The following is a 27,068-nucleotide window of genomic DNA, read 5'->3' as shown; positions in this document are numbered from 1 at the left end:
GAAACAACTTTGCATGGATTTGTTTTCCTAGCTAGTCTGTCAAAATTGGTTGCCTTACATTAGTTATCTAAGGCTGAGTGTACACTTGAGCTCTATATACCAGATAGCTTCTCATGTATGATGACATGAAAAATACTCCGGCCTGGTATAAACATCTGTCCACACTACCACGACTAGTGGCACAGGAAGCTTAGCTCCGATTGGTGACGTTCCACTTTCAAGATTGGCGCCGCGCCCCTTCGCTCCGAAGAATTCACCATTCTTTATTTTTGAAAACAAAGCCCTTCTTTATATGATTTTCATGCCGGGGCAGGAGCTATCGGCGGTATAGCGAACATATAACAAATAATGCTCTTCGCGTGAACGAATGAAAAGTTTAAGTGAGTCTTTGACGACACACTTAATTTAAAAGTTTGTCGGTTGACTAATTATCACCTCTTGACATGTCAATCGTTTTCAGGAAATGTTAATAGACTCTTTCCCGAGTCTGTTTTGTTTCAAACTATGGGCTTGACGTTAATGGACTTGAAAGTAAACAAAAATTGATGGTGCAATACTCTTAGAAAAGAAATAATTCAGGCATAGTTGTACAATTACACTCAAGAATTGTACTTCATGAAAATCATTTAAGAATGGTGTTAATCTTAAAAATGTACTTAAACCAGTGATAAAAACTCTTTTTGTCTGGTGACAGTATTAAGTGCATAAAAGCTTTTTGCTGAACGATGACGGCTTTACAGTCCTCTGCCTGAATTTGAGTTTGCATGGTGGCAATAAACGAATTGAAAGCCTTCAGTTAGAAAATAAAACTTTTCGCTTTCTCCCCTGAACTTTCTAGCCTGTTACAAGAACTGTATAATAACTAATATTTTCTCTTTTTGATTTAAAAATAATAACCCTAGTACTAGATATTGATATGACTAGTTGCTACCCATTACTCAGAGCTGAGTTCCGCTCTATAAATTAGGGATATTTTGCGAAACTGTACAACCGAACTACATATGAATTGTTTTTTAGCTTCTGTTTTGCTCGACAGAGACGCGCTTAAGGGAGCAGAATTTGAGAAAAAGAAAGTTCGTTTTGGTTCAGGTCAGGTCGTAACGAGCAGAAAATTTACTGATCACAGAAGCCTCAAATACGCCCACTAAATTTTGAATAGTACCGTCCGATCTTTTCATCTCAGCAAATGATCCGTATCGTAATAAACTAGATATCTTAGGAGCACATTTCAGATATTGAATGCTTTTCCCTACGCTTTAAGAATCGTAAACCGTTAGTTTTCACTGATTAACCTAACGCCTTACTGCCAATATCAATGGTGGACAGGGTTCGCGTGACACGATTATGTTTAAAAGGTGTTTACGTTTTGTCGTCGTTTGCGTTGAAAATGAAAGCAATGGCCAATTTAAAAAGGAAAATTGTCCGATATTGGTCAATCTTCTCAGCAGGGTTTGGTTGACAAAATAAACAATAATTGATTGATAATTAAAGCATCTAGCCTGGATTGATTTGCATATGATTGCGTGTCATGATCAGCCTAAAATGCAACGTTGCGTGACTTCTAGCAATTACCCACAAATCCAAGCGAGTTACATCATCTTTTGTTCATTCAAAATATTTGCTCTTTGCGACCAAACAACAACATGGCGGGGAGCAGTGAGCTTCATAGCTTTGAAAAATGTCAGTTGAAAGCAACCACAGTTCGTGAGCGAAATGAGCTAATGTTCAACAATGAGATACTCAGTGACGTGCACTTTCTGGTGGGAAAAGATAAAGCAAGAATTCCGGGCCATAAGTACGTTTTGGCAATTAGCAGTCCAGTATTTTTTGCTATGTTTTATGGTCGAATGGCGGAGCCGGAAGGCGACGTGGCTGTTACAGACTCAGAAGTTGAATGCTTTATGGAACTTTTGCGTTTTGTTTACACCGATGAAGCAGTTTTGACACTGGATAACGCTCTTGGCGTGCTGTATTTGGCAGAAAAATATATGCTGCCAGTTTTAGCAGCGAAGTGTATCAAATTTGTCGACGCAAGTTTAAATCCGGAAAATGCCCTAACGGTTTTGTGTCATGCCAGGTATTTAGCGAAGGAAGAACTTCAGGAGAGATGCTGGGAGATTGTAGATAGTTATACGAATCAAGTTTTAGACTCAGAGGCATTTCTTGAACTGGATATTGAAACACTGTCATTACTTGTACAGCGAAACACAGTATCGGCCCGAGAGATTCAGATGTTCAAGGCTTTAAACTTATGGTCGGAAAATGAATGTTTTAGACGTGCAATTGAAGCAACTGCGGAAAACAAGAGAGTTGTAGCTTCGCAAGCAATGAAATTTATAAGATTTCCGCTAATGTCGCCGCTGGAGTTCGCCGATGAAGTTGCAAGGTCGGGGATGCTCTCGTACGAAGAAACAACCAATGTATTCTTGTACTTTTTCTCGAGTCACGAAACGAAGCTTCAGTTCTCAAAAATTCCTCGCACTCCAAGAGAAACTTTAACAAAGAAAACTTTGAGATGCTTAAGATTTAAAAGCTGCTGCGGAAACGACTGGTTTTGCGATACAAGAAAATCCGATGCAATAAAATTCACTGTTGACAAACCTGTCTACGTGAAGGGGATCGCTGTGTATGGTGCAAGCAGAATTGAAGGCGATTATAAAAGCACCCTGGAACTTCTGAGAGAAACTAAAGTCCTCGCTGAGAGAAAAATGTCTTTCTCATCCAATACAAGCTCTGCGCTGCATGATATTTTGTTTGACAGGCCAATTTTAATCGAGAAAAATGTTGTGTACACACTGAACCTTCAGCTACAAGGTCCTTGTTCACAGAGTGGAAGGGATGGGTTTTCAGTTGTGGTTACAGAGGGAGTAAAATTTACGTTTTTTGAGCATACAAGTCCTAATGGAACCTCAGTTACTGCGGGGCAAATACCTGAAATTATCTTTCAGCTATAAAAATTACCATCAACATTTGATTTGAGCCATGATTGATCAAAAATGTAATTAATTAATTATGATGCAATTAAAGCATTCCCAAGGGAAATAATGAATATTGCATTAAGATGTAAATATTAACTTGGGCAATATGCTGTAAATAGTGGAGTAAACAAACGAAAGGTTGTATTCTTTTCCATAAAAATGCATTTAAAACTATGAGGGAAAATTGTAAATTTTTAAAAATTTATATTGTAAGAATTTAAGGGGAAGAATTTTATACAATTCTTAAGTTTGCTTAGTTTAACAGATTATATTGTAATGTCAATGCAATTGATACATGACTATCTTGTGTGCCAAAATTAAGGCAATTTGCAAATTCTGTATTGTATGTTGTTGGAATTTTATCCAAAGGTGCATCAGTCATTTCCACAACATTTAAGAAACAAAAGTATTAAATGCTTGAATTTATGTACAATGTTTTCAGATATGTTAGCTGTGTGGCAGCATTTTTATGCAATACTATACTTGTATATTATATGCAGTACTGTATATTATGTAGAGTAACATCTTTTGCTTTGAAATTACAGAAAAAGGGATGTTATTCATACTATGGTAAGTAGGCTAAAAAGTTCTGCTAAAAAGCAACCACATGTAACCTTGGCTATTTAAGAGGATATTTTAGTTATACCACAAACTTGTGAAAATTGAAAACCAGCAATGTGAAAACCTTGAGTTATTTTTGCTGTCTGTATTTTTACCCAGCTATCCTTCAAAATTCAGTGAGCATTGTTTTGAATAACATGTGCTTCTATTAGTGAAGTCATGCTGATCACATGATATTGTATGGGGGATGAGTTTATTTTACCGTGCAGTGTCATTGTTCATCTCTGCAGGTTGGCTCTGCCAAAGAATTCCTGCTTTCCAATCACACCAGCTATAAGTATTCACACTACATATGCAAACTTCTAGATCCTGCCTATCTAATAATAATAAAATGTTGTCAGTTTCTGCTTTTTGACTGAAAAGAATAAAAATAAAAGGGTAGTCATTGAGAAAGAAAACTCTCTTTTCTTATTCCCCTCATCCATCTCTTTTTAAATATTACTGTTGCTACAATTATCAGACAGCCCAATATCCCCTATTGCTAAAGAAAGCTATTACATTGAAATTTATAGTTAATTATTCAGCTTAAAATAGACTCTTAGCTTGATGTGGCTGTGTTCCCCTCATTCACTTTTGGATTTCAAGTGACGGAAATGATTGAATGGGGGCAAATATCATAACCTAAAAAATCCCTAGAGCTTCCAACAAAACCCTAAAAGATCCCTGGACAAAAAAATTAACCCCCAAAACATCCCATTCCAAATTTCTAAGCCTTAAAAATTTCCAGAAAGCATTAAATGATATAACATGCTGTACTTTTTTGGAGAACTATGCTTAAGGGATACGAGAGTGCACTACCAGGAATCTTCAGATTATTTTGAATACCCCCAAAATCCCTAGGAAATAAAGCCACCAAAAGAATACTTGCCAAATTTTCCTACCCCAAAAAATTCCGAAATAATCCCAGAATAAAAAAATTCAAACCCATAAAAATCCTTCGGTCATCCCCATCACTTGAGATCTGGAGTACCCCTTATGCGTTTTTATACCTTCTGGAGGCAACAGAGGCTAGACAGGATTTTCGTTGGAGGCCGGAAGGCGAACTTTTTGTCTGGTCGTTTGCCATTCTATGTCCAGTACTTTGATGCCAATTTTTGAGGGTTTTTTAAATTTTTTTTTATTATCATTTTTTTTTTACTTAAGCAACCCATGAACTTACTGCCATTCCCCACCCCTCCCCTTTCCCCTATCAACTGTCCAATTTCACTAAAAATTTTACTTTTTAGAGAGAATTTGAGGGAACTCCAGCCTTGCCTGAGAAACTGATTCTTGGGCCCAGGGGAGTACTCCCTTTCCAGAAACGATGGAAACAGCGTTTCTGAGTGTTCTGTTTTAAAAATTCCCTGGAGGAACATGCCCCCAGATCCCCCTAGGTAACTCGCACCTTTGGTGCTCACGTGTAAGGCATCTTGTGGCGCCAAAAACATTTTGCGTCCCGTGCTTTCAGATATATGTCAGCTACTTTAAAAAAATTGTCGAAAACCCTGGGCTAGAGGGATAAACATACCCTTCCCTGTGTAGTGACACATACCACCGCCGTAGCCAGTATGAGGCGAACCGAGGCACTCGCCTCGGTAAAATTTTACCAAATACCGTCGATTTTTATTTTTTTTATCAGACTGATAATATTAGAAGATTTCATACGGCTGATTTCGTACAACGGACCGTGTGTTCGCCTCGGTTGTAGTTTCTTCCTGGCTACGGCCCTGCATACCTGACCTGTTTAGTTAGTGTTAGCCCAAATATGGGGATACCCCCACCCAACAACCCTTCCCCTTTCCCTTCCCCGGGGGCATCGTAGATATCTAATACCCATAAACTCTTCTGGCCTTTGGAGGAAAATTTTACTTTTACACAGGCCGTGCCATAGTATCTTCAAACACGTTTTCCACGGAAGAACGTGGCCGCAAATGGAGTCGGAGCTGCGAGGAACTGGGATCTCTCGAGCGCGACACTAGGAACACTGGGAACGAGTTTGCTGGAACTATGGCGGACGAAGGTGAGGTATCGGTTTTGCCGGTGGAAAAGTCTAATAGCAGTTCAAGTTCTTTTCCTGCCTCAGTAGAACAAACTAATGTGACACCTGAAGCAGCAACTGCAAATAAACGTGGTAACCTTCCAGCTGGTGTAGCTCCTATCAAGGCAGAGTAAGTACTTTGTTTCATAAAGCACATGGTTGCCTTCAACTTGCGATTTGCAGTTCGGAGCTTATAATAGTGATCAGTTCGCTAGTAGGATTTTTCGATATATCATCTGTTAATCTTGAGCTTCTGGCAACTGTCTCTTAGATTTGCTCTTTAGTTTTATTGATTAAATCATTTGTGCAAATGAGAAAAAGAAGCAGCAATGAACAGGGTTTATGAAGAAGTGAACATGTAGGTTGTATATTGCCTTTTATGTGGTATTCTCCCTGGGGAAAACATGCACAAAAGCCTAAATTAGCAACGTTGCACTTCCTAACATTCTCAGCATGGCCTGGGGGAATGTGCGGTATGCCCACAGATCTTGTCCCTCAGTTTAAAGAGCGGCCTGCATGATTATTCAGCCAGTTGTAGTAAAGTTTTGGGGGCTCTTTCCATTCAACCAAACCGTCAACTTTGAATTTTTGTCAACTTCCAGTAGCAAATGGAACAGCATGTTCCAAAATTTTCAATAAAGAGGACAAATTTCGGGAGGTATACCCAAATTTTCGAAATTTTTTTCCTGGAAGTTTTCTTTCCATTCATTTTTGCTGCTGGGATTATCGGTTGAATGGTTAGCATTTTGGAAATTCAACAGTTTCGGGAATTTCTGGAAACTTTTCCGGGAAATTTCTGTACCATTTGCCGCTCTTTCCAAATTTTTGAAAGTCTTGGTTGAGTGGAAAGCGCCTTAGGTCTTGGCACCCTCGTTAGCACTTCTCGCTCCATCCTTTCCAGCGCCCCCCCCCCCCCCCCCACCCCCTGCTGCAGCGGTAGACTGGGATGAAGCAGATTCTCCCCAGGTCCACCGATCCGCAAAGCCTCAAGCCAATTCTCCCATATCTTATGCATTTAGGCTTATTTGGCTTTGTGTATGGGTGTTCCAGGTGAGAATATATTATGATTTCATATCATATCCTTGGATTAAATTTTGTTTTACATTGTTTCAAACTCATTATCATACATTACCTTTGCTGGTTTGCTAGTGGACAAGAACAAAAGTGTCTCCCTTCTACTTTTTCATGCTTTAAACACTTTTACTGTTTTGTCACAACATAGCCATCTTGTGACATGGTCGCCAACCAAGAATACCCAAAAAAGGAAAATAAAATTTTAAACAAGGACAAAATTTAACTGAAAAAAATATATTGCATTACATGTAACTATGTGATTTCCTGCCCCAACAGGAGTTCACCCCCCCCCCCCCCCCCCCAGGTTTTGAGTCTGCCTTGCAAGGTCAATCTAGGGCATAAAATAATGCACATTAATATTGCTTTAACTCATTGGAAATTCATTCCTAAGGCCGACGGTTCACTCCTTCCCCTCCCGCCGCCACGCTCTATCAGTGCTCTGTTTTATGGCTATTTAAAGCTAATTAAAGCAACACAGATTTTAAAGAAAAGAAGGTGAAAGAAGAATGTGAGGTCACCAGGGAATTGAACTCAGAACCTCCTGCACCAAAGACTACCCAAAAATCAACTGTGCTTATCCTTGCTCGTTCTTTTTGTAAATCCACTGCTTAGTGGGTCTGTTATATAGCCTGCAAGGAAGCTCTCTGGGGTGCTCTGGCAGTGGGATGGGAAAAGGAAGGAGAGCTTGCGACTAGGTCTCTGGAATTTGAATTCCACCTACAATTCCCCTGTAGCTCCCCATTGACTGAGCTGTCAGATTTCTGCCAATCAGCATGAAGCTGAAACGAGTGCAAATTTAAACAAACATTTAAATAAGAAGTGCCAAGGGTAATGATGTCATTACTAATGTCATTTCCGCCAATCAGCTTTTTGCATGGACTTTGTCGATGCAGATATTCAAATTCCAGAGACGTAATTGCAAGCTCTCCTTCCTTTGCCTGCCCTGCTGCCAAAGTGCCCCGGAGAGCTTGTTTGCAGGCCACCTACTATGCTTGGAATGTTCTTTCTCTATAAAGAATCAAATATTTATTTCTTTACCCATAAATTCCTTCGTTTGTGCACATTATGATTATGTCTTTTAATCCTGAAACAGGTTTTTAAAGAAGTCTTCAAAATGTGATGCAAGAATAGTAATGACAACGACGGTTAATTCTGATCAGCATGAAGACAGTGAAGGTGTTGAAGATAAAGAAGTTGAATCAAACAGTCATAAAGAAGAAATCGAAGGCGACAAGACCGGAGAACCACCAGCAAAAAAGAAGAAGAAAAGGGGAATGAATAAAAACAGGCCAAGAGCAGTACAACTTGATTTCAAAGTTCAGTTATGCAACAGTATTGCAAGGGGTGAGGAATGTGCATATGGCGATAAATGCAGATATCTGCATGACGTTACAGAGTACATGGAAAAATACAAAGCTTCTGATATAGGAGAGAACTGTGTAAACTTTGAGAAGTTTGGTTATTGCATATATGGTGTAACATGTCGGTATGGAAAGAAACACATTTCCATGGATTTAAGAAATGTTGTGAATGCAGAGTTATATGAAGAAACTGGTTCTTTGAGGACGAAGAGTGTTCTAAGCAAAGAGCTGACAAATGTTTTGAGGAAAAGGAAGTATGAATTTCCTCAGGCTGAGACATATTTGAAGCATCTAGCAAAAGTGAAGGCTGAAGGAAAGCCTAACAGTGAACTTGGAAACTTGGCGAGAATTCCTGCCAAACTTGAGGGGCCTGCTTCTGATGAGGATGTTATTAAGCTCAGACCTGAGGAAAAGAAAAAGGTGAAATGGAGTAAATTTTAAGTTTAATGTGGTGAAGAGATGGCACAGTCTCTGCGTGTTATAACATGGCTGTTACTAAAGCGGGGGTGAATCCAGGACTGGTGATGTAAGCATATTTTAAAAGGGAATACAAAGGAGAAGGCTTTTGACTAAGCAATAACATAATGTGAACTGCTGAGAATACATATCATACATATCTGCATATTTTGCAGAACACGAGTTGTATTAGAAAGCTACAAGTCATCTTGGGGGTGGGGGGTGGGGGGCACACCCCTAAGCTTGCATCCTCCCCCTAGTTCTGCCCCGGTAAAGGTGGTCTTCTCTAGCAAGAGCAAGGGAGTCAGAGTCGCAGTTGTAAGAGGAGTCGTAAGAGCGCTTATAATATTACGACCTTGGGCTAGTGAAAATCAAAAACTGGAGCTGTAAGCATTATCATAAGCTTGATGGAATCAGGGTCATGAGAATGAGTAAAGTTTCCATTTTGTTATGATTCTGCTTGTTTAATTCCTTGGTTTTGATTATTACAATCTAGTGAAAACCACATTGTTGAAGTTGGAATCAGAAGCAGAAGGATAATTAACCAATCACTGTCACGGCTCATTTCCATGCTTTTGTGATTGGTTTAGTCCTTCCACTTCACTTCTGCTTACAACTCTGGCTAGTTTAGTTTTCAATAAATTGTAGCCAACAGAGACATAGGCAGAATGGAAATGCTGTTTTTTACTAAATAATAACACTTTATGATTAGGCGTCCACATGATTGTGACTCCAACTTGTGTCACTAGTTAAGACCATCCGTAATAAAACAGGCACAACACCGACGCTCTGCCTAAAAAACGTTTTCTTAACTACACTTCAAATAATATTAAAAATATGTATATGTGTTGTAGAGAAAATCTATACCAAGTAGTGTGCTGTGATCTTCTGCAGTTCATGTATTTTGATGTTTTCTGGGATCTGGGATCTATTTCTCCAACTCTTTCTTTATTAGTCCCTTGAGGACTCCTATCACTACTGGAATCGTTGTGGCTTTCATGCCCAACCTTGGTTCAGGCTTGATTTCAATTGACAGTTTCCAGTTATTTTAACTGTTGTTGTTATTATTATTTATTGTTATTGCCATCGTCACCAGCATTAATGTTATTACTGATGTTATTAAAACATAACTAACAGGTTATTTTATCTTTCTTTTACTTTTAAGATTAATTTTGCAGACAAGCTTTATTTGGCTCCACTTACCACTGTAAGTCTAACACAAAAATTGTCACTTTAAACAGAAGTTGATAGAGTGTTTGTAATATTTTTTACATAATAGATGTTTAATTCATGTCTTGTTTACCAGAATGCATATGTATTTTTAATATTTAGGTGGGAAATCTACCATTTCGCAGAATATGCAAACAATTTGGGGCAGACATAACATGTAGTGAAATGGCCATGTCCACAAAACTGCTTCAGGTAAGTAAAAGAGAATAAAAATTTAAATATTTTCATTATAATAGTCTTGATTTAATGTTACAACGCGCAGACGCAGAGAAAACACAATATTCTTTGGTGGGCAAAGTTGGGCAGGGAATATACCCGCAAGGCTCGGATAAAACCCACCGACCGGATGATGACCGAATGAGGGGCCTCGGTACATGGCGCCATACCGAGGGGGTGCCTCATGCCTGTACTGCAAGGGAGGGCATAGTTCACGCGTGAAAACGCATGGCCGGCATAATGTCCTTGGGCCAAGTTAACCAAGTCCAGCAAATCCTATAGCCCCCCCTCCCTGACGGGGCTTCAGCACAGGGCTGAAGGGGTGCCGCAGGCAGCAATTCCCCGCCCTTAATGATTTTATTAAACGTCTCTGAATCTACAGACAAGAGAGAGTGCAAATGCAGTGAACAAATGTAACAAGGTTAAGGAAGGCAAGAAACAAAGAAAAGGGGAGGGTGGGAGGGGAAAAAACTTTGGTGCTGCTCAACTTGCAGCCTTCAAAGAAAGTGGCGATTGAACGGACTGGCGCAGAATAAGACAAAGAGGCAGGCTGCCAAATAAGGAGATCGCGTGTTTGGGATAAACCGCAGTAGCGATGCAGGCTCAATAGTTGTTGCTTGCCAACATTAACCTTTATTTTATGCTAAAATATCAATTAATGTTACAGCGCGCAGACGCAGAGAAAACACAATATTCTTTGGTGGGCAAAGTTGGGCAGGGAATATACCCGCAAGGCTCGGATAAAACCCACCGACCGGATGATGACCGAATGAGGGGCCTCGGTACATGGCGCCATACTGAGGGGGTGCCTCATGCCTGTACTGCAAGGGAGGGCATAGTTCACGCGTGAAAACGCATGGCCGGCATAATGTCCTTGGGCCAAGTTAACCAAGTCCAGCAAATCCTATAGCCCCCCCTCCCTGACGGGGCTTCAGCACAGGGCTGAAGGGGTGCCGCAGGCAGCAATTCCCCGCCCAAAACGCCGAGTAATACGAGAAGTGCCCTGTGTAAAGCCCCAGTCTCTAAGACCCTTTCTCCACCTGGTCGCGAGGGCTGGATACAGCTCTTATCCGCTCCACGGGGGAATGAAATGAACCAGAGACCATCGGTGGAGAAAGGGGATTGAGGAGTGGACAAGCGGGTATGATCACGTTCTAACTTAAGAACCCAACCGAAACTAAACTTGGGTAGCATGACTTAATGAATGTTCTAGTAGGACACAGTGTTCTCAATTGTGTTACAATGAGACATCATAGTGTTCTCAATAAACAATACAAAGAGACACCGTAGTGTTCCCATGTTGTTTGGTTTTTTTTTTTTGTTGTTGTTGTTGTTGTTGTTTTTTTTTTTTACGCAACATAAGAATGTTCGTGATAAACAATATAGAGCAGCATAACAGTGTTCCCAAAACCAAGGAAGCGTGGACAATAGTCATTGCGATGTGACATCTAATTGTTTTCGAGTCATTAACTGGATAGACAGGAGGCCAAATTTTGAGGGACTTGGAGAATGGTTTCTTTGGGTGTCCTGATGTACGACTGATATGCATCAGATTTCCAACGGCCAAGAACTTTAATGAGCCAGTCTGGAAGGCCAGCAGCCCCTGCAGTAGTGGCTGCTCCAATGCGGAAACTGTGTGATGCATAGCAGGTACTATCCAATCCACAAACCTTGAGAAGAGCCCGTAAGTTGTTGGTGAGGGAGGACCGAGTAAGATGTCGTCCATCCGAGAATTGGAAGAGGGGCTGGGTAGCTCCACTGGGATTAGTTTGAAGCAGATAGTCTCTTAACGCGGTGACTGCACATACAGTAGAGTTTGATTTGGCGATAGTGAGCTTGGCTGTCTCACGGAAAGGGTCTGTTTTGGACTTCTTGATGACAACCTCGAAAGACACAGGTTGGACAATGTTGGGGTAAAAGTGGACGTCCGATCTTGTCAGGTGGGATTGAATATTGAACTTGCCATTGTAAGTGAATTCGCTACTACATAGAAAGCCAAAGAACGCAAGGGTAAAAGCAGCCCACAACATTGAAGAATCTGTGTCCAACGATTGGAAGGGTTTTAGTTTGGCATAAATTTGGCGGAGGATCGAAATAGTAATAGGGAACCGGGCCCGTTTGGCAATCCCGAGGGAGGATTTGATCCCTCGAAGGGTCTTGTATAGGAAGGGCATGGAGGAGAAGTCCAGGGGACAGCCAAACTCAACATGGAGATTCTTAACTGCTGCCAGATAAACTTTAATAGTGCCATACGAAACGGTATTGGATAAGTGGGTGACGAAATGAATTAAGGTTGATTCACTGGTAGGGAGAAAAGGGGTTTGGGGTGAAATGAGTTTATGAAAAAGGCAAAATCTAATAAAGTGTCGCTCCCCAGAGGAATAGGTTCGACGAGTAGAGCTGGCGATGGACTGGAAAATGTAGTGAGCAGCCTGCATAGTTAGACTTTCGTCAGGAAAGGAGGGATTGGACAGGGAACGGGCGATGCATCTGGTGCGAGTTGGTGGAACCGGGGCATCTGAAAGCGAGATAAACTATCAGCTATGCCGTTGTCGACCCCTGGGACGTGCTTTGCGGTAAAGGTAAAATTAAACTTCAAAGTTTGAAAGGTGATCAAACGGACAAGGTTCATGATGCGGGGAATTTTTGAGCTTTTAGCAGACAAAACTGCGATGACTGCCTGGTTGTCACAATGAAAACAAATTCTCCTGTTAGCCCAATGGGGCCCCCAAATCATGCAGGCAAGGTAAATTGGGTAAAGCTCTTGCCAGGTAATACTTATCCCTGTGGAGGGGTTGAGCTGGTGGGAGGGGAGCCATTTTCCCTGGAACCACTGATTGTCAAAGAAGGCCCCGTATCCGACTGCACCCGCTGCGTCTGTATATAAATGGATTTGTGGGGATGATTCTGTGTAAGGGGGGAGAAAAAGGCTAACACCATTCCAGTGGTCGAGGAAAAATTGCCACATGAGGATGTCCTTTCTGAACTCCTGGGTGAGAAAAATAATCCGCTTGGGGCGGGCACAACCCCGGGTAAGGTTAATGATGCGCTGCATGAAAGGGCGACCAGGGGAAATAACCCGGCAGGCGAACTGCAGAGTCCCAATGAGGGACTGCAGGTCCTGTAGACGACAGACCCGTTTGGAAGACCAGTCCGCTAGCAGGGACCGGGCATTACTTAACTTATCCTCGGGGAGACGAGCCTGCATGTTTACGGAATCGAGTGTTATTCCCATGAATTCAAGAACTTGGGTGGGGCGAAAGGTTTTCTGTGGGGCAAGGGGAATGTTTAATTCCTCAAAGAGGGTAAGAACCCGGCAGAGGGCTGTGGCACAAAGGGACGAGGGGGCAGGTTGAACAATGAAAAAATCGTCGAGAATGTGTATGATGGAGGGGATGTTCAGGTGTTGTCTGACCAACCATTCCAGGGCATCAGCGAGTTGATTAAAGAGAAAAGGGGCACTCCTTAGCCCGAAGGGGAGGGCTTTGTCGAAGTAATAACGACCCTTCCAGGACATCCCCAAGAGTTCCCAATCCCCGGGGTGAACGGGGATAATTCAAAAAGCGGACTGTATGTCAGTTTTTGTCATAAAGCACCCGGGGCCGTGGTTGAGGACCAGGGCAATGGCATCGTCAATCCGAAAATACTGAAGGGTGTAATCCTCAATGGGTATGTTAGCATTTAAGCTATCCGGGGACCCCTTGGGGTAGGATAGGTGGAAAATAGTGCGCCACTTTTGGCTTCCCTTTTTGGGGACTAGGCCGAGGGGATGAATTTGAAAATTTTGAAAAGGGGGGGATTCAAAGGGGCCAGCCAGGCGACCAAGCTGGACTTCCTCTAGCAGGTTTTTCTCAATAACTTGGGGTTGTTGGATGGCAGATGGGAGATTCTTGGCAGCTCTGGGGAAGCGGTTACCTTTGTAACCCAAGTGGAAACCATGGCTTAACCCATCGCAAAATCTAGTTACAAAAGCTTGATTAGGGTGAGTCTTAAGAAGTTTGTGTAGCAGGGGAACATTCACCGGGGTTTGGGGTTTGTATGATATGGCGGCTTTAGCGGTTTGAGAGTTTCTTATCACCCTGGCCTCTAGTTTTTGAAGGGGTGTCATCGTGTCGGTAGGCAGGGTGTTCTCCATTGCAGACCCTGCAGCGGTGGCTGAAGGAGCAGGGGTCCTGGCTGCATTTGGCACCTCTGTTGTAATTGTTACACGTTCCTCGTTGGGTAGGATTGGGCCTAAGGGCAGAGAGGGAACACCCATGAGAAAAATGATCCCCACTACCACATATGGTGCAAGAGGATTTTGCCTGCCCTGTAAATTTCAGGAGGTACAATTGTATATCCCTTTCCCCCCAATTAAGGGAATGGTGGGCGGCTGCTTTCCTACGAAAGTCTATATCGTAGGAGAGCCATGCAAATCCCGCGAACTTACGGTAGGCCGAGCGGATGATCTCTTGGTAAGCAAACATCTCGACAGCCCTGTGGGGGAAGGAAGTCAGAAAGATTGTACAAAAAACAGCAAAGGCCGAAAGCCACCTATCGATTGAGTCAATGTGGGTTTTCTTCTTGCGGGCAGGGGTGGGAATATTCACTTGTTTCCCCTCGAACAAAATGGACACCCCGGGGAGTTCGCTTTCGTTTAGGCAGGAGTTTTCTGGCAGCAAAGAATCGAATTCAACAAACTCACCGCGTAGGATTAGTTGCCGAGTCTTCTGGGGGACGTGGGCTGCGATGGATGAGGAAGCTGGCTGCATTCGGGACTGAGATGGGCCGTAGTTCCAGGAACCCGATTGTGAAAGAAGGCTCGCGACGAAAGCAGGGTCAGACAGTTGTTGTCGCGCTGGAGGTTGGGGAACTGAATGTGCTGGCTGTTGTGGTACGGGTGATGGGTTCGTTGATGCGAAATTTTTTAGCTTTTCATCGACTATGGTGGCGATGAGGGTGGCTAGAGCCGCTGGATTTGAGACGGGGTTAGGCGGAACGCCCCTGTCGCGGACGCCATCTTGTGCTTCGCACGTGGTTAGTTCGGTATCGCGTCTTTGAAGTCTCTCAGCCTGCGGCGGATCTTGTTCATCATTCCGAGCGCTCGGTAAATCGCCTTCCTCGTTGGGCTGCTCAACGTCACCGGGTAGGTTAGGGGCGACAGGAGAAGAATCGGTGTTCGTGCGAGGCCTTTTGGCTGCTGGGTCGGCGGAATCGGAGCTTCGTGTACGTGATGTTGGCGCATCAACATTGATCGTGCCCAGGCGTTCGATCATCTGTTCGCGTGTTCCCGAGATAGCAAGCTGGTTTTGGGCCAGTAAAAGGCGAAGGACCTCGTTCGTAACGCCTGAAAGATCCATGAAAAACTTTGGTGCTGAAAAAACTTTGGTGCTGCTCAACTTGCAGCCTTCAAAGAAAGTGGCGATTGAACGGACTGGCGCAGAATAAGACAAAGAGGCAGGCTGCCAAATAAGGAGATCGCGTGTTTGGGATAAACCGCAGTAGCGATGCAGGCTCAATAGTTGTTGCTTGCCAACATTAACCTTTATTTTATGCTAAAATATCAATATGTACATAATGTATTATGTTATTTTAAACACTTAAAGTCTGGTCCTGAGATCTAGAGAAACTGTTAATTTTGTTTCCTGAGAATCTCAATGTTCATTGAGGGAAACATTGAGATTTAAGGGGAACAAAATATTGAACTGTTTACTGAGGGACCAGTCTTGAAGTGATTAATTTGTAATATATAGCTGGAAATTTTGAAGCTGGAAATTCATTAAACCTCGCTGTAACGGCGGTCGTCGGTCAACATTTGCAGGCAACAGGGCACTGTTACCCTCTGATGTCATAGATTTTGCAATGTTGCTCGAACACATATTTTGGCAGGAAACAGTTTCATTGTTAGATGTTATAAATGTGACCTCAAAATAACCAATGAGAGCAAGAAAAAATTTCCTGCAAAACAATATGTACAATGTTTAATGTAATTTTTGATCACAAATTTCCACTAGTACTATCAAATTGCCCATTAAGACCAAAAAATTTGGAAAATATTGAATTAGAATTAGATTTTAAGAACTCAAATTGCGCTGATTCAGGAATTTTGTTTAACATGATATATGGCTTTGTTAGTAACATTTTGCAATGACATATGAAGGGAATGTTCATCTCAAAACTTTCCACCTGAAACTTTTGAAAAGCACTTTTCAGCACTTCTTTGCAAGCATTATTTTGTTCTTGGTTCTGTATAATTATGGTGACAGCCATTTGACATGCATGTATTGTGAAAAGTATAACAGACCACTGTCTTAGTTTTTCATTCTATAAAACTGGTCTTAATGCTTCACACATCATCCAACTTAAAACTCATGCATCCAATAGAAATGATGACCACAAATAAGACATCGAGATTTTTGATAAAGTTCCCGTCACAATTACCAAACAAAATTTGTGGAGAGCAGTGAAAAATATGTTAGTAAGTGTAAAGTAAATAAAATAATATAGAACATATGTTACAGGTCAAATTAAATTCAGGTTAAAAATTCTTAACCAAGGTTGATTTTCAATTTCCTTTGTCCTTTTGAAAAATTTTAACCTAATTTAATTAATTGACCTGTAACTTATACATACTGTATTAATTATGTTGATCAACATCTTGACGTGTTGTAACACACATTGTACATATACGTGTAGGCTAGCATGTCAGAGTGGGCACTTCTCAAACGACACAGCTCAGAGGATATTTTTGGTGCTCAGGTAAAAAATCATTATCTAGTAAAAGCTTCTCTACTCTTTAGTTTCCTTTGTGTCTTGCTGCTTTTTAAACTTTCCTGGTTATTAACAACAGCAGCAGCAACAAATGACAAGTTTAAGAGTTTATTAAATGGCCTTAACCATTTTCCTCATTAAAGTCGTGGGAAAAAGGCTCCACAAAAAACTATCTGCTGTCAAGTGGCTTTGTTACAGGTCAGAATTAAATTTAGGTTAGAATTTTTAAACCTAGGTTGATTCTCACTTTCTTTTGTCTCCTAGCCCTAATTATTCATGAATTAAGGCTAGGAGAGAAAAAAATGATCTAAAAAGTTCTCCAGATCGTACTGAAGTAGAATCCAATAATTGCTACAGAATATCACGTTAGTAAATGACTGTAATCTCTTGGGCAAACAGCAGCAGTTGTAAAGCTGAGCTTCTGAGAAATATGTACAATGCTTTTTATTCTGCTTTTTTCCTTGTCCAGCTTTGTGGGTCATATCCTGATAGCATGACAAGATGTGCGGAACTTCTTCAGAATGAAGTACCTATCAACTTTGTGGACATTAATATTGGATGCCCTATTGATTTAGTCTTTAAACAGGTTTGTAAGAAGTTTCCCTCTCCAAAAAGGAAATGGGTGGGCTAGCGGAAGTTTTTTGCATTGAGCCTTTAAATTATTGTGTATGAATACTAGTTTTGAAACCAATTTCAAGTGCATGCTTTAAAAAATCACTTTTGATGTTAACCTTAGTTCAGTTAGATTTAATTATCTTTCTATCATGCATTAACCCAAGCCAGAGGACTTCATGGAAACAATCGTTTCCAGCAGTACCATGTCATTACCGTTGTCTCAAAATAGATAGATCTTAAAAACTTGCAGCCAAAGGGCTGAATTGCGATAAAGTTTGCAAATTAATGTTATAAGTCACTTGTAATTATTGAAAGATGGTCATAATTTACAATTTCAAAACTGTTGTAGAATTACAAATTCAAACGCATCCGGAACTGAAAAACAGTTTCCCAGTAACATTTAGGGATCATTCAGTTTACAGAATTTCACTATTTTCGACTTAGATTCTTGACTGAGAAATTCTTTAGATACATGACTGAGCTTATGTACAATTTATAATAATAATAATAATAATTTTATTTATATAGCACTAAAATCCAATAATTGTCCAAAGCGCTACCTAATTACAAAAAAGAATATTAAAAAAATAAAATAAAATAAAAAAAAATCTAAATTATAAAATATCTACAATATACAATATAATTCAAATATAGCCTAAGTTATCTACTAAATAAATCAAAAACATCTTAAAACAAAAGGAATCTCATAACCTATATGCTAACTTACATAAAAAAGTTTTAAGGGATTCCTTAAAAGTTGCCACTGAAGCACATTTCCTAATCTCTAGAGGTAAATCGTTCCACAATTTAGGTCCTGCAATAGAGAAAGCTCTGTCTCCATATGTTTTCAATCTGCTTCTTGGAACCACTAAATATTCTTTACATGAAGAACGCAATGACCTAGAGTATGTTTTAAAATTCAAAAGGTCAAATGTTGTTTAGTATCTATCAGTTTTCTTTTGTCTGTCATCTTGAATCATTCCCAAATTGCATTGCACATTACTGGTTTATGGCTTCCAGCACGTAGAGAAAATTATATGACTTTGAAAAAATTGAAAACGTTTAGGAAGTGGATTCCCATGAATTTTCATGGAATCAAAAAATTATTCATGATTCTCACAGATGGTTTCCCATGACCTCCGGGCAAGGGACCAAAAAATCATTTTCCATGACATTTGAAATCTTAGGGCTTGCTAACAATGAAAACCAACAACAGCTCCAACTTGATTTTTCACATTTCAGGGAGCTGGCAGTGCCCTGATGGGTCGAATGACAAAGTTTGAACAGATTGTCAGAGGCATGAATTATGTAAGTAAAAACCTAGTTCCTTTCGTACATGTAAGCTGTGTGGATGTACATTTGCAGGGCTCGACGTTGCGACCCGTGGGGTCGCCAATGCGACCAGCTTTTACTCAGTGGCGACTAAATTTTCACGCCTGGTCGCCAACCTGGCCCCCAAGATAGGTGACTTTCTTCTTTGGGTAAACGTACACAAATGATAATTTGTTATCCTTTACACAACTAACGGATAGCTAACGGTTTTTCTAACGCTCTAACGTTTTGCCCAAACGCTCGACAATTTGTCTAAACGTTTTAACGATCTGTCTAAAGGCTTTAACGATTTCTTCCAACACTCTAATCTACGTTTACTTGAAAGAGGATTGTGAAATGAATGAATTCGACGGAAGACTTATCGACTTTCTCACTTTCGGACAAATCGATCGCAATTCTCAACATGTTTCCGTGTTTTTCCAGGAATGACTTTTAGCGCATCGATATTTAAAACAATTTCTTTATGTCGAACATGTATCTTGATTGCGGACTCGATAGCAGATTAGTCTGATAAAAGCTCAAGCTAATCGAAGCTAATCGAGAACGAACGGCACTTACTTCTCGAGCTTCACAATTCTTGTAAACAGCTTCACGCAAATTTCTGTTGAGCGTGACGACGCAAATAAAAGCTCTGCCGTATTTTATTGACTTCTAATTAAGTAAAGTTGAAGTCATGCTGTTTGTCTAACAGACTTCTCGCGAAATCAACTTCTTTGCCCGAAAATATTAGCAACGTTTCCTCTTTCTGGTCTTTCTGGAGACTTTCGATCACGTGTTAGGCAACCGCGCAATAGATGAAGTTTCACTGATGTTCAGTTCTGAACATGCAAATACATGGGACGCAAAACAAATTTTGCAGATTTTGTTCTTTCATAACCCAAATAAGTTTTTTTGTGATTCCTAAATTTTGTTTTTTTAATGTGTATTCCATTTCCTGAACCTTAAGCTTGAATACCTGTTTGAGGAGATTTACGCTTGAGTGCGGATTCATTTTACAGAACACCGGCTGGTAATCGAGCGTCAGCGAAAACCATTCGAAAGAAAGTTCAAAGGAAGTCTAAACCATTCATTTTCTGTTAAGGCTAAGTTAAAGATGTTAAGTTTATTTTATCCCATTAGTTCTTAAATATAATTTTTGGCGACTAGAATACTTGTTCTGGCGACCAAAAATGAAAACTTGGGGGCCAGTTGGCCCCAAGATTTTTTTCTGAAAATCGAGCACTGATTTGGTTGTGAAACATAATATGCCATTTTAATGTTTGATTGGATGTGCATGTTCGTGCGAGGAGGTCAAAGGCCCGTATTTTGGCTCTTTATTTTTCACTTTTGGTCCAGCAGAAACCATAAATTATCTGCAACATATATCGTGTTTTAACTTGTGATCAATGACTCCTCCTCTAATTCACATTGTAATATATATGTAGTTGTTATTGTTGCTTTTGTTGGTTCTGAAAGCATAATCTGACCAATGTTTTTGCTGACTGGGCAGCGGTTTTTAACTTTGCAAGAGACCTTATGTATTTGATCACAACTGGTTAATCAAAAATGTCAATGTTTATTTTAATGAACCTCATTTTTGGTGTTAAAGGTTCTGGATATTCCCCTAACGGTGAAGATGAGAACAGGAATCAGTGACAAAAAGACATCATGGAATGCACACAAGCTAATTAGCAATCTCAAAATGTGGGATGTTTCACTTGTAACTGTAAGTGTATTGGATATCATGAAATTTACAGCTGTAGTTTAGTAAATTCACCATTTTTACATAGACCGTAATGCACATTGTTTACCCCCTGCATAACCAGTGCCTTCAATTTCTATTGGGACGACTGTAATACCCAGGAGAAATTGGAAACAATGGCTACTGTAAACAAGGTGCATTTTATGGACTATGTGAAGATAATGAATTTATTTTGAGATAGCTGGGAGTGTCTCAAGCAGTCAACTTATCCTGTTTCTATTTGATTGTGTTTATTGCTGGCACTCTAGCTCCATGGTCGCTCCAGGGAACAACGATACACAAGACTGGCTGACTGGGAGTATATCAATGAGTGTGCAAAAGCTGCAGCCCCAATGCCGTTATTTGGTAAATAATCCATTTTACTTTCGTATTTATTTGATTAAGCCCTCAACCTCAAATAAGTACCCACCACGAATAATCACCTACCCTGTAGATAGGGAAAGTTAATGCCTAACCTTGAATAAACCACCCACTCCTCCCCCCCAAAAAGAATTGACCTTACTAGCAATGAGATTAAAATTGACTATAAATAAAGCACTACTGTAGATGTGTAAGAGACTTCCCAAAAGACTGAGTTTTCTTAGAATGTTAAAGAAACTTTCAAAGAACACTTCCAATTCTGCTTTCAAATGGTACATTTTCATGTTTTGTTGTTATTTATTGTTTTTTTTTATCAAATTATCTTACTACTTGCTGAAAAATGGGTGACTGCCCCCGCTTATCTCGAGGTCTGGATCCAGCACTGTGGTGCACACCTATTTTCCACTGTATGATTGCTCTCTCCTCTTGCAATCGGTACATGAACAATTTCTGAGGACTATGTGACTGTATTTTTTACCATTCAGTTTGGATCTCAACCTCGCAGAACATATAAACCGGAAAATCAGAAGTCTGAGAAGGGGTTGCCAGGAAAACATTAGGATACTTAATTAATCTCACCGCGTTTGTTATGTCTAAAAACTTTCCCACAACAAAATCAGCTGATTTCATTTCCAAGCAGATACGTCGAAGATCGATCTCCTCAAGAAAAAAAGAAAACCACTGTAGGATGAATAACCTTTTTTTTTTTGACAAAGTGGAAAGTAACAAATGTGATTTTGTGATGATGCCAAAGTTTAAACAAAACACAGCAGCTTTGAAGCGACAAGTCTCTGCTGAATTCAATTCAAGGAATATTCTAGATCCGACTCAGCTTATAGCCTATCATCCAGACTAGAAGGTCCACACCCATCGCTTCTTTTAGTAGTCTTGTCTTTGTGTGTAATTGTAAGATTTTGTACCTGAAATTGACAACACCAGCATAACTGGTGCTTGGCTTGGCCTTATGTGGGTTATTGACCAACGGCTGACACATTTCTTGTTTCCTGGGACAGTTTTAAGACTTTGCAGTTTCCTGCATTTTCTGGGGTGGAAATGAAAATTTATGGGAGATCGTTGCAAGCTCTCCTCTTCTTTCCAACCACTTACTCTCACTCCTCTTTTCGTTTGCTGCTCTCACGTTTATAGTGGCTCATGAGCATCCTCTTGAGCTAGTGCATGCTAGCTACATGGCAAGCTTAAAAACTGACTTTCTTTGCACCCTGATAATCCGTGACTATTCTATTTCAGGTGGTCAAAGTTAAGTTCTTTCAAGGTATAGGCATTAAGAAATTATTTATGTTGTAACTTTTGACAGGCAATGGAGACATCCTCTCCTATGAAGACGCCATATTGCGAAAGGAGCAAACAGGAGTTTCTGGTTTGATGGTGGCAAGGTACATACACTTAGTGTTTTTCTTAACCCTTTAAACCCTAAGAATGATCAGCATTAAATTTCTCCTTGTAATATCAATGCTTTGTAAAACAGAGTGGTCATGAGAATTACAGACATGATCACACAAGATGAATTTGCTTAATATTAAATCAACTTCTCCCCACTACTTCTGTATGAAATGAATAGGAGCATCAAATCAGTTAAAAGCTTAAAGTCGCAAAAAATTGTTTTATATCATTAATTTTCTTGTTATAAGCAGGTCTGAAGCTTACCTGTACAATCTTAAGTCCTGACTCTCCATGGCGCCATGAGCTGAAACTGCCAGCCAGCAATGCAATGTAAATGGCGTGCCGGTGTTGGCAATTTTATGACTTAAGCTCATGTCAGTACTTCAAGGTTAACTTCTCCCACATGTGTTTATTTGCCGAGAAAAAAGCGAGAAAAGAGTAACAATAATTTCATTTGCACTAAAATTCAAACTTGGGGAAGTTGTTGCCAGACTCAAACCACTTCAGAATACAACACAACTCCTCCATTATTATTTTGTGGGCATTCACAGCACCCTAGTCAAGTGTTTGCATTACTGGGGAGCATGTATCATGGACACAGGGATTGCATCAGGTTGGATTTTTTTTGGGACACAACTGTGCAAAAATCGGGAGGTGTCCAGATTAGGAATTAAAACGTGATCTGCTAGGAGAGGGTGTTGTTTATAATATGTGAATTGTTTTTGTTTCTAAAGGGGAGGTCTGATCAAACCCTGGATATTTACAGAAATCAAGGAAAACAGGTGAGGTCTTCTCACCTTTTTGTTGAAAAGGCTCTTATCAACTCGCAGGTGCTATCAGCTGCGGCCAATTTGTTTCTTTTCAATTGCCTGGACTGGGGTTACATTTTATAAAGAAGAGAAGTCTGACATCACAAAAATTGAATTTGTGAAATTATAGTATTATAGTTGGCTTATTCTGAGAAAGAACAAGATAAATGTAGTCTCCTTGTTAAAAATTAATCCTGTTAATGCAAATTGTTGGGGTATTGATGTTAGCATTGTTATGGCCTGATGATGATCGATCCCATAAAACTTGGCTTGGATCAATCGTAACGTTAACTATCCAGGCCTATTTTAAAAGGATTTATATGGAGTCATCAGAACATAATGGTGCTTATATATCTCCCCACCAATTTGATTTTTAGCAAGTCAGGCATATTTCATCTTGTCCTTTCTGGATATGCCACTCTATCCCATAACGTCACAAATTTAGTTTTTATGATGTCATTGTCACTTCTCTTCTTCAGCATGACTGAATGGAATTTCTTGAACTACATTATAGGCACTGGGATATCTCATCAAATGAACGCTTAGACATGTTGCGAGATTTTGTGAATTTTGGTTTGGAGCACTGGGGATCTGACTCACAGGTATCTCAAATACTGTTAGGTAAATAACCGCAAGAGTGTTAAGATAAGAGCATGTTATCCAACTCAGGTTACATGTATACCACGAGTAGTCAATCGATAAAAATCGGCAATCAATAAAAACAATCAACAAATAAAAGGAATCAAGTGATCACTTTCTTATGAAATGAATTCTGTCGAGAATTGAAAATAAAAAACTTAAATTACTCAAAGTTCTTAACAGTTAATTTTTGTCCTTTGGTTAATAATTTTATTTTTTGTTTTCAGGGAGTTGAAAATACCAGAAAATTTCTTCTGGAGTGGTTGTCATTCCAGTGTCGGTAAGTTACTGATTTTTTAGGCTTTGAACTACTTACTAGGTTAAAAAATTCAAAACGATCCAAACGTGTTCAACACTAGCTCATCATCAGGGTCTAGCCTTTGTTTGCAAGTTATTTTGAGAGAAACAACAATACCCGCCTTGAACATAGGATAAGAGCGCTATAGAAATAAAATTATTACCCCTTTCATTTTTTTTCTAGTGTATTTTCAATATTTGTATGACGTAACTTAACGAAGGCCTGATGAAATATTAAATTTGGTAAGATATTACGCCCACCCAGAGAGGCTACACCTATAGTACTTTTTTGTAATGAGCAAATAGGGATGTGCCACTGGATGGGGTTGCCATTTCAAGACTGGATTGACTATAAAGGGGTTGCCTTTTCAATAGTGTCACCAGAATGGGGTCAAACATTTTGGGGATTTTGAGGGTAAGAAAATAATTCGGGTTAGTAGGAACTTAAAAATGGAAAGATTTTTGGTCAAAAAAGTGACTACTGTAAGTAATTAGTTTGGATTGCAAAATTGATATAACATTTGACCGAAAGTGACTAAGATGGGGTCTATAATTGGCCACAGAATAGACTAAAATTGGGTAGGGATTCTGAGAGGCCAGCAGCACATATCCAGCAAAAATTGACCCAAGTACCCCCCCTTCCGGGTGTGTCCAGTGGGTTACATTTTGTGTCACTACAGGAGCACATGTCTGTTTGCAGGTACATTCCGGTCGGACTTCTAGAGCGACTTCCTCAGCGAATCAATGAACGACCTCCACCTTATTTTGGACGCAACGATCTGGAGACTTTGTTATCAAGTGGCAACTGTGCTGATTGGGTCAAAATAAGGTAATTAATGCAGCTCTAGGAAGAAGAGCACAGGCTCATTTCCCAAACAGTGCTTATACAGTCGAACCTCCACATGCTATCACCTTTTGTAAGCGACTACTTGCCATAAGTGACTGTAGATTTAAAACACCCAAATTTTCCCAGTGAAAGCCTTAAAGTTGGAACCCTTGGAGGGTTTGGGGGTACTCCGGATTTCCAGTGATAGGGATAAGAAAATGATTTTTTTGGGCTGGAAATTTTTGATTCCGGGATTTTTTGATTCCGGAAAATTTGGCAAGTGATTTTTTGGGTGGCATGATCTAAGAAGGGATTTGGGGGGGGGGGGGGGGGGGGTATTTGAAATAATCTGAAGATTGTTGGCTGCGTAATTCTGCGAATAAAGTATAACCAAATAAAGTAGAACGTGATATATCATTTAATGCTTTCTGGAAATTTTTAAGGCTCGAAAATTTGGTAAGGGAGTTTTTGGGGTTAATTTTTGGCCCAGGGATTTTTGGGGGGTTTTGGTTTTTGCCCCCATTTGTTTGATCCTTCCCTTCACTTTAGATCCGAATAACCCCCCCCCCCTTCCCCCCGCCCCTTAAAAAATGACCATCTCTCGCAATAGGGGTGTAACGATTCATATTCCTTGCGATTCGATTCGAATTCGATTATTGCCTTTCGATTTCGATTATTTCGATTTCATTATGTGAATGTTTCTTAATTCTTGTAACATATTGCATAATGTACACAACATGCAACCCTAAACCCTTAATTTGTCAATCATTTTTGTCAATCAAAAACGCACATTTTAAAGAGCTCTGGATTCTGATTTTACAGTATAATAACTCACTGAAGGTACCCTGGAAAAGGTATGCGAAAATCGAACCAAAATCGAAACGTGGAAGCAAATCATCTTGAATCGAACCGAACGGTCATAATTGCGATTAATCGAGAATTTGATTAATCGTTACACCACTATCTCGTAAACGACCACGACCACCTTTTAGGATGACTGGTTTAGAAATTTCTATTGTTTTTAACCTCTTCTAAGCGACCACATACAATGGTCTCATCATTTGGTTCGCTGGATGTACTACGCCACTTGGAGAATGAGAAGAACGTTAGAAACAACGTGGATTTACACATATTATCTATTAATATCACTTACAAATTGCATGCAATACATTCTCGCCCGGACTTCTCGTAAAAGACCTCCTGCAGTTCAATTCTCGTAAGTGACACTTCCCTGTAAGTGAGCACTAACTCTTCGCATTTTGGGTGGTTGCTTATGAGAGGTTCAACTTTAATATTATTGTTTTTTATCCTACAGTGAGATGTTATTGGGCCCTGTTCCTACTAGCTTTCACTTTCTTCCTAAGCACAAGGCCAATTCATACACGGAAACAGAGGGATAGGAAGTATTGCTCAAGCCCCTTACACAGAACTATGTGGAACTCATCATGCATTATAGTCCTTCGCAAGCTCAAGGCCAACTCGTACACTGAAACAGAGGGGTAGCCATTGTCACTCTAGCCCTGTCTGCGGAACTGGAAAGGTCTTGCTGTACATTCATCTCCACAAAAGACTGCGTGACATACCTAAGGAGGCTGCAGATATAAAATCAGATACCCTGACTTGTGTTAAGGTGACTCGACCCAGTTTTTTTGGGGGGGTACCATCCTACTTTGAAGCTCTCTGGTATCCCCACCTTTACTTTTATCGTAAGTCTAACACATAGAATGGATAACATATAGATCAATCTACAATATAACATAAAATTTTTGGCGATCGGAGTAAATGTCACGTGGTTATAATGCCACGCCCCTTTGAGGTCTGAGTGGAAAATCTGCTGTTGCCGGCATTTTTTCGTGAAAATCTCTCGGCTACACATAGTGCGTATTAGTGCCTTGCGCTGAACAGAGTTTCACCAAAATCGCAAAGACCCAATTCGAGAAATTCAGCGGTTTCCAAATTTAGATCATAATTTATGCGAAAATGATAAGCAAACTTTACACGGATTAAATCTAATAAACTATGAGATTCATCTCTTTATTTTGGGCATCGTTATAACAGATGGGTCCTTGCAAGTCAGCAAAACGCTTTAAGGCCTTGTAAATGCGCGCGATTTCGAGCAAAGCAAACATATAGAAATTATAGTTTTCGCTATTTGTTGACGTTTGTCAGCGTTTAAGAGTCCTTCTCACCAAAAAAGCATTTTCTTAAAAATTCGTAGTTTTTTTTCCTTCAAATTTTTTCAGGGCCACAATTGATGAACTAACTACCCGCACTCTGAATTTCATGGTCATTGAAAAACTGTGACATTATCTTCTATAAGCCCAAACTTGAGTAAACATTGAAGA

The 27,068-nt window shown here is 40.2% G+C and overlaps 1 protein-coding gene and 1 pseudogene across 1 annotated transcript; both read left to right on the top strand.

Annotated features, from left to right (window-relative positions):
- Positions 1–1,604: 1,604 nt before the first annotated feature.
- On the top strand, positions 1,605–3,411 carry LOC140930412 (BTB/POZ domain-containing protein 6-B pseudogene; annotated as a pseudogene).
- Positions 3,412–5,578: 2,167 nt separating this feature from the next.
- On the top strand, positions 5,579–26,312 carry LOC140929362 (tRNA-dihydrouridine(47) synthase [NAD(P)(+)]-like). The gene is made up of 15 exons (XM_073379160.1): positions 5,579–5,746; positions 7,784–8,471; positions 9,673–9,714; positions 9,840–9,929; positions 16,629–16,691; positions 17,173–17,289; positions 18,561–18,626; positions 20,239–20,355; positions 20,640–20,736; positions 22,067–22,145; positions 22,887–22,934; positions 23,476–23,563; positions 23,828–23,880; positions 24,598–24,726; positions 26,039–26,312. Exons 1-15 carry the CDS (start codon positions 5,586–5,588, stop codon positions 26,121–26,123), a joined length of 1,923 nt encoding a protein of 640 aa, XP_073235261.1. The 5' UTR covers positions 5,579–5,585; the 3' UTR covers positions 26,124–26,312.
- The last annotated feature ends 756 nt before the right edge of the window (positions 26,313–27,068 follow it).

Source organism: Porites lutea, chromosome 3, assembly GCF_958299795.1.
Source record: "Porites lutea chromosome 3, jaPorLute2.1, whole genome shotgun sequence".
NCBI classification, from domain to species: domain Eukaryota; kingdom Metazoa; phylum Cnidaria; class Anthozoa; order Scleractinia; family Poritidae; genus Porites; species Porites lutea.
Note: the sequence above shows the minus strand (reverse complement) of the source record. Positions and strands in the feature narration are given on the sequence as shown.

What these genes read in the sequence shown, in the direction of transcription:
- LOC140929362 (XM_073379160.1), top strand. Translation starts at nt 5,586, where the DNA reads ATGGCGGACGAAGGTGAGGTATCGGTTTTGCCGGTGGAAAAGTCTAAT. An exon ending in AGGATATTTTTGGTGCTCAG is followed by an intron (nt 16,692 to 17,172) that starts GTAAAAAATCAT and finishes TTCCTTGTCCAG; the next exon opens with CTTTGTGGGTCATATCCTGA. An exon ending in ACTGGGGATCTGACTCACAG is followed by an intron (nt 23,564 to 23,827) that starts GTATCTCAAATA and finishes TTTTGTTTTCAG; the next exon opens with GGAGTTGAAAATACCAGAAA.